Here is a 7,218-nt window from a genome sequence, read left to right as displayed (position 1 = left end):
GACGAAGCATGCTTTCAAGGGGGATCCTACCCACAAAATATCCTATCAAAGTGCATTTTTCAAGCCACTCATAGGCATTATCAAAATCTTGAATAGGAAGCACAACATCAGGCGAGGACATACATCGTGAAACACTTTCGAAATAAATTTGTGAGGGTGCTTGTTCTGAGGCGCCATGGGGGTCTGTCGCAGTAACTCCAGCACCAACATCAATTGCTGAGCTAAAGTTGGCCAGAGCCATAATAAACTCAAAAGTCTTGCAGTAAGTACGGTCTAAAAAAAACAATACGCAACCTCAAACGCTCGCAGAACTCATCTCAATATAAATTTATATAATTGATTAGAGATAAACAACTTCATAAATAATCCTTAATTAAATTGAATAGCGACGAAACAAAAACCCCATGAAGACCTGGTGTTAGCAAGATCACTCAAATTACTTTAAAATCAATGCACAGCAGGCCTCACAGTAATTTTGTAGGCACTGTCCAAAAAATTATTTATTCCCCTCGTACACTCCATTCCATTCAATTCTCTTTAATTGCCTTATGTGTTTCTCTTGTCTACCATGGCTGCTCTTTTGTTGTTACCTTTAATGCTTTCCATATTTTTGATCTCCGCTGTTCCTCATTCTCTCAATAATCTCTCTCATCATCATCATCAACAACAACAATTGCTCCTGCAATTCAAAGCTGCTGTTTCTAAAACCGGCACTTCTCTGCTTGACTGGACTCCCCTTCACCCCTTCTGCAACTGGACTGGTGTTACCTGCCACAACTCTTCTCACTCTGTCCGTGCCATCGTTATAAAACGAATGAATTTAGACGGCACAATTTCTTCTGTGCTCGGGAATCTCTCCTCTCTTCGATTCCTTGTTCTCTCCCACAATTCCCTCACTGGTACCATTCCACCTCAACTCGGCCAACTCCGAAATCTACGTATTCTCTCATTGCTCGACAATCAACTACAAGGAACCATTCCGCCCACTCTCTCCGCCTGCCGCGGTTTGCGTTCACTGAAACTCTCCTTTAACCAACTGCATGGCAGCATTCCGCCTGAGCTGAGTCTTCTTACAAGTTTGAAGTCCCTCTACTTGGGCATTAACAGTCTCACGGGTACCTTTCCACCCTCTTTAACAAATCTCTCAAAATTGAATGAATTAGGTTTAACTGGATGCCGGTTAAGGGGTCATATTCCATGGGAAATCGGTACCAAGCTCTCCAATTTGGTTGTACTTAGGTTAGGTAGAAATCAGCTTAGTGGAAACATACCAAACTCCTTGGGAAATTGTTCCCATCTCGATGTACTTTCTTTAAATGAAAACCAACTCGATGGAACGGTTTCAATGGAGTTGGGTAAGTTGAACCTTCTTACCCAGCTTTACCTACACACCAATCAACTTTTTAGTGACAGAGGTGACAGATTGGCCTTTCTCAATGCTCTCACGAATTGCTCCCACTTGCAAATAATAGATATGGGAAACAATCATTTCACTGGTATATTGCCCCCATCCATAGGCCAATTATCTTCCGATCTCAGCGACTTTAATTTAGGTGGCAACATGATAAGCGGAAGCATACCACAACAGATTGCCAATCTGACAAACTTAACCTTCTTAGATCTAGGCAATAATATTTTCAGTGGCAATATTCCATCTGAAATTAAAACATTACATAAGTTGGAAAGATTGAATTTGGGTGGGAACAAATTAGAAGGAAGCATTCCAAGTGAGATAGGTCAAATGCAACATCTTGGACTCTTAAATCTTAGTCACAACAGGTTATCTGGAAAAATACCAGATTCTCTTTGTAGCTCCTTGCAGTTAAGACGCCTTTTACTTCATCACAACAAGTTATCAGGGATTATCCCTGTTAGTTTAGAGGGATGTCAGAAGCTGGAGCTCCTTGACTTGTCTCACAATAAAATAGAGGGAAGGATACCCCGTGAAGTCATTGCCAGCCTTAAAGACCTGGCATTCTATCTTAATCTTTCATGGAATTCTCTGGAAGGGTCGTTGTCACAGGAGATGAGTAAAATTGTAATGGCTCAAGCCATAGATATATCTGGAAATCGACTTACTGGGGTCATTCCAAATTCTCTAGGGGACTGCATAGCATTAGAGCGCCTAAATCTCTCCCACAATGCCTTTCAAGGTCCAATACCGAAATCACTCTCCAAGTTAAAAAATCTCCAAGAAATGGATCTTTCATTCAATAATTTGTCAGGGCAGATTCCAGAAGCAGGGTTGTTTCCAAATAGAACTGTCGTTACATTGTTTATGGGGAACCCTACCCTATGTGGCCCAAAAAATTATTCACTGCCTCCATGCCCAAATCAAACCCAAGGAAAACACTCCCTACTCAAAAAAATAGTCTTATCAGTTTTTGGAACCATTGCATTTGTAATATGCTGCTTAATTATTGAAATTCTATTGAGGCATAAAATTTCAAGGCAAGTAGTCCGTCCCTCAACCGTTATTTTTCAAAGGCTCAGGTATCAAAAATTTTCTTACCTAGATCTTGTCATTGCGACATCTGGATTTGATGAGTCAAACTTGCTTGGAGTGGGTAACTTTGGATCAGTCTACAAAGGCATTTTAAGGGATGGTAGGATAATCGCCATTAAGACTCTTAATTTGCAAAATGAAGAAGGTCTTAAGAGTTTTAAGAGAGAGTGCAAATTGTTAGGGAGGATTTGACAACGTAACCTCATCAGAATCATAAGCGCATTTATCTACCCTGACTTGAAAGGTTTGGTTCTTGAATTTGCATCGAATGGGAGTTTGGAGAAACATTTGCACCCTGACAGGGATGTCGAAGGATTTTATAAATTGGGATTGAGTCAATGTCTAAGCATTGCTGTAGATGTAGCCCATGCATGGAATATCTACATCATGATTGTCCTCTACAAATTGTGCACTGTGATTTAAAATCTAGCAACGTGCTCTTGGATGCCAACATGACAGCTCTTGTCACTGATTTTGGTATATCCCGTTTAAGTACTACAAATTCCATAGATTCACTGAGTACAACAACATTTGCAGTCAAAGGATCTATTGGATATATTGCTCCAGGTAAATTTTTTGAGTTATTTTATATTGGACATTATCATTTTCTATATGAGCTTTTTAATAAATTAAGGAATAAAACTGATTGCAGAGTATGGATTGAGTGGTAATGTTTCTATCAAGGGAGATGTTTATAGTTTCGGGATTCTAATATTAGAGATGGTTACAAGGAAGAGGCCAAGCGATGACATGTTTGTGGGAGACATGAGCTTGCAAAAGTGGGTGAGATCAGCTTTTCCAAACAGACTGGTAGAAATTGTTGATAGCGAGATGTTGAGAGATGTGAATAAAAGCATGGAGGACAATAGATGTCTTATTTCTTTCATTCATGTTGGTTTGCTTTGTAGCAGTGAATCACCAAGAGAACGACCTTCCATGAGAGATGTAGCCAAAGCTTTGGAGAGCCTGAAGATATCTTTGATGGGATGTGCAGCTGTTTCCAATTTAACAGCTACCATATCAGAACTCCTGAACAAGACCAATCCCACTGCAGCAAAGGCATCTGACAATCAAAGTTCTACATTTTAGATGTTTATAGCTTCCTTTGAGAAGTTTTTGTCATTTATGTTTCATAGTTTTAAAGTTTGTCTTCCATCTTCTTTCCTGTAAAATCCACTTTTATAAGTTGTTCCAATTCATGTTTACATTAAACAAGTTTGAGAAAGTCTGATGTTGTCAATACATACTAATTGAAACAATACAAACTGTGTTAACATATTACTATGTTTATAGGACTTTCTTTCGTAATGTGCAAAAGTTTAAGAATTGTATTTCTTCTTTCGTTCCCAAATATCCATTAGTTTTCAAGATCAAAGATATGAGACCAATTCGGATGATATATTCATCCCTAGAGACAAGAAAGCATGAAGAAGAATTTAAAGATCGTCCATTTTTTTAAGTCGTATCAATGATGGATCACGGAGCTAATTCCACAATTAACAAGTGTTGGATAGCGCTAGCCAAATGTTGATAGAATAGTGCTAGATCTAACAGATAGACAAGTGTAGGGCATGTAGATTAAACCAGGTTGAATCCAAGGCTGATGCTAAACATGTATGTTGGACTTTTTAATTGATGTGATAAAATTTAGTAGAGATACAAAATGTATGTTGCACTTTTTAATTGATGTGATAAAATTTACTAGAGATTGTGATTTCATAGTTTGTATGTGATTTGCCATGAAAGAAGATTGGTGAATCCCATGGTCTTAATTGGTTTTGAGTCTTATAATTTTAAGGTATTCCTATATTGCATTTGTATAACAATTATAAATTTATAAATTTCAGATTGTCCATGTTTTGATGATTCTTATATATGTTTAAGATGTTTATATTCATTGAATTTGATTGTGAGAGCCTCATTATAAGTGCAATTATCAATGACCTTTAGATAGTAATCGTGATTTTCACACAAAACAGGAATAGTATACCTTTTTTCTGAACAAGTAAAAGCATACAAATAAGCAACCTTCATACTGACATCTGCAGAATAGCAAAATGGCCATGCCAAATAGAAATAGTAAATCTTGTCAGTTGATGAGGAGGAAAGAATAAAAATTGGGGAATATTGCTGTGATGTTCATGATGTAATAAAATTACATGACAAAAAAACCATAAGTGTTTATAAATATTCTAGATAACTAGTTAATAAAACAATAAAATATAGATTACTCGAATGTAAAAATACAAAATTTTGATTCCCAAGTGTGGACGTGGCAACGAAGAGATCAAAATCAGCTTCAGTCTTGGTCCAACTAACACTAGTAGTAAAGAAATGAGTTAAAACAAAATACCCCTTCTGTGGAGGCAAACATTTCTTGCCCTGTCAATACATCACTTTGGCACTTTGTTTTCAATATTTCATTACCAAGGCAAAAAAGAATGGTGTAAAATCCCTGTATGTAATTAAAGAGAAAAAAAATAGAGACAAAGATAATACCTATGATATTTGATCAGTACCCCTTGTACAAACTAAATATTTGTATAAAATACTTATATGCTTGCCAAAACCTTCTGTAATGAACACTCCAGCCTCTCTTCCCGTCTAGAGATTGAACAATATCATGAAATGGTACAAAAGTAGGCTTGTGAGATATTCTGATGCATGATGCACCTATTGGACAAAATTTTGCATAGAACTTCTCTTCCATGTCTATGGTGACAGCCAGCACATTGTAAAAAAGTCGCATCATTCCTAATGTCTATTCTTCCCCAATGGAATGTTTGTCACCCTAATTTACTTCTTCTCAAAGGGTAATGATCTAAGGTATACTCAAGATCAACCTACAAATAATGAAACTAGTTAAAAGGAATAGATTCTATTCACCTAAAGATTATACGCAAATAGTCTCATGCAACCAACAATGCCAATGTGCGAAAATGCCTAGAATTTGTAGGGAAAATATAACATATTCCTAGCAAAGAAGAATTCTTCTTAAAATAATATAAAGTGGAACCAATCTTTCTATAGCTGCTACTTCAATCTATTCACAATAAACAAAAAGTAGGAAAATTATTGGCACTTACAGCTAGCTAAAGTCAAAAGATGTTCAAATTCAGACAAGTATTCAAAAGTAGTAGTAATTACAGACAAAAGTGCATGAATTTTGCCATTCAACAAGAACAAAACAAACAACGTATACCTTGCTGCCTTTCGTAGCGAAAGCACCAAATATTCTGGAACAACCTAGAAAAATGGCTAGCATCAATTCTTTTCTTCAAGTTGATGTCTAATGTTATAAATTCAAGATGTAATTATGTGCTATACACAATTTGGATATGTTAAAAGTGTTGCTCTTTGATATTTTGTCCTCGATGACAAAAAATAAAAAGGGAGGAATCGTGTTGCCTCAGTATCATATTTTGAGATGTTTTATAATCTAATTTTTATAAAGGCAAGGTTGTTGATATAAGCATGTGATTATATTTTATTGTGAAAGTCTTTCTCACGGGCCAGATTGGTGACACGGATACATTGAATAAAGCTGACTTGGCATTTAAAATGAATGGTAACTTTGGTGATTAATGCTCCTACGAACTAGCAGCATATTCTTGGAATATATTATTCACTTATGTGACCGATATAAATTAATAAGGTTTTTGGAGCATCTCTTTGTTTGAACAAAGTTTATTGTTCGGATGAAGTCCGTCACTAACCCTAGCCGCTATGAGAGATGTAGCCGCTGCAGCAAAGGAGCTCGAGTTAGTTTCTTTTGTTGGGAAGGATGATGCAAGGGTGGACTAAACAATGAGCTCAATGTTTTTCTGGTTAGTTTCTTTTTTCAGTTATCAATGAGGTTGCGTATTACAGGTAATATTCTTGTTCAACTGCACATAAAGAATCTGGTATTTCGAATCTGGGGTTTCAGCCATGAGAAATGGAAATAATGAAAAAGGATTCAGTTTTTTTGATTTCCGATTTGGGAAATTCAAGTATTTTACGTTATTTAATTCATGTTTTCAAGAAAAGGTCAATATAGAGACAATAATATTGTCTTTCAGTTTTTCTTTTTGTTGCATAGTGAAGCGGTTATTTTTCAGTTTGCAAATCAAATCCCAGTGAGGGTTTGGTAACCCTATATGAGGGTTATTCTTGAAGACAATTTTGAGAGAACAGTTTAAAAAGGAACATATTAAAATACGTTTTGTGTGTGTGAAAGGGGGAAAACAAAGAGGTTTGAAAAGGAAAACGGAGTGCTCTGTGTATAACAAAATATTATCAGACATTTTGATTGTCGAGGGTTCTAGATTATTACTCTGTTTTGTTGCAGAGTACATGTGGCTACAGTGGTTGGAATTATCTTTGTTGCTCAGAGATTGAGTTCTCTCTCTGATAGTGTTTTAATTTCTTTAAAAGAATGTTATCATTCTCTATCTTCTATACAAAGACATGAAGAATATTGTTGCAAAATTATTTAGTGAGAATCATTTGCATAGATTGATAAATTATACTCGCTCCAATCATTGATGGTTTTGTGACTGCAGAACTAAGTGCAATCATAAAGCTACCAGTGACTGTAGCTTGAGTTAGATTGTTTATATTGGATAAGACAGAGGGGTTGGTGCTCCTTGAGGCTTTATGGCTTCTAAATTTTTGTGTACTGAGTTGGTGCTCTTTGAAATAATATAAGGAATCTTACCGAGTGGTTTTTC

General features: G+C 36.2%; 1 protein-coding gene across 1 annotated transcript; it reads left to right on the top strand.

Moving 5' to 3' along the window:
- Nucleotides 1–568: 568 nt before the first annotated feature.
- Nucleotides 569–3,595, top strand: LOC131042042 (putative leucine-rich repeat receptor-like serine/threonine-protein kinase At2g24130). The gene is made up of 3 exons (XM_057975336.1): nt 569–2,244; nt 2,865–3,073; nt 3,159–3,595. The coding sequence occupies exons 1-3, from the start codon at nt 569–571 to the stop codon at nt 3,593–3,595; spliced, it is 2,322 nt and encodes a 773-aa protein (XP_057831319.1).
- The last annotated feature ends 3,623 nt before the right edge of the window (nt 3,596–7,218 follow it).

The sequence above is a fragment of the Cryptomeria japonica genome, chromosome 5 (genome assembly GCF_030272615.1).
Source record: "Cryptomeria japonica chromosome 5, Sugi_1.0, whole genome shotgun sequence".
Taxonomy (NCBI): Eukaryota; Viridiplantae; Streptophyta; class Pinopsida; order Cupressales; family Cupressaceae; genus Cryptomeria; species Cryptomeria japonica.
This window is presented reverse-complemented; position numbering and strand designations above follow the sequence as displayed.

Bases quoted from the DNA above. Each gene is read 5' to 3' on its own strand.
- LOC131042042 (XM_057975336.1), top strand. From the start codon at position 569: ATGGCTGCTCTTTTGTTGTTACCTTTAATGCTTTCCATATTTTTGATC. The intron at 2,245-2,864 runs GTTGTTTCCAAA...GCATTGCTGTAG, and splicing joins GGGCAGATTCCAGAAGCAGG to ATGTAGCCCATGCATGGAAT. The intron at 3,074-3,158 runs GTAAATTTTTTG...AACTGATTGCAG, and splicing joins TATTGGATATATTGCTCCAG to AGTATGGATTGAGTGGTAAT.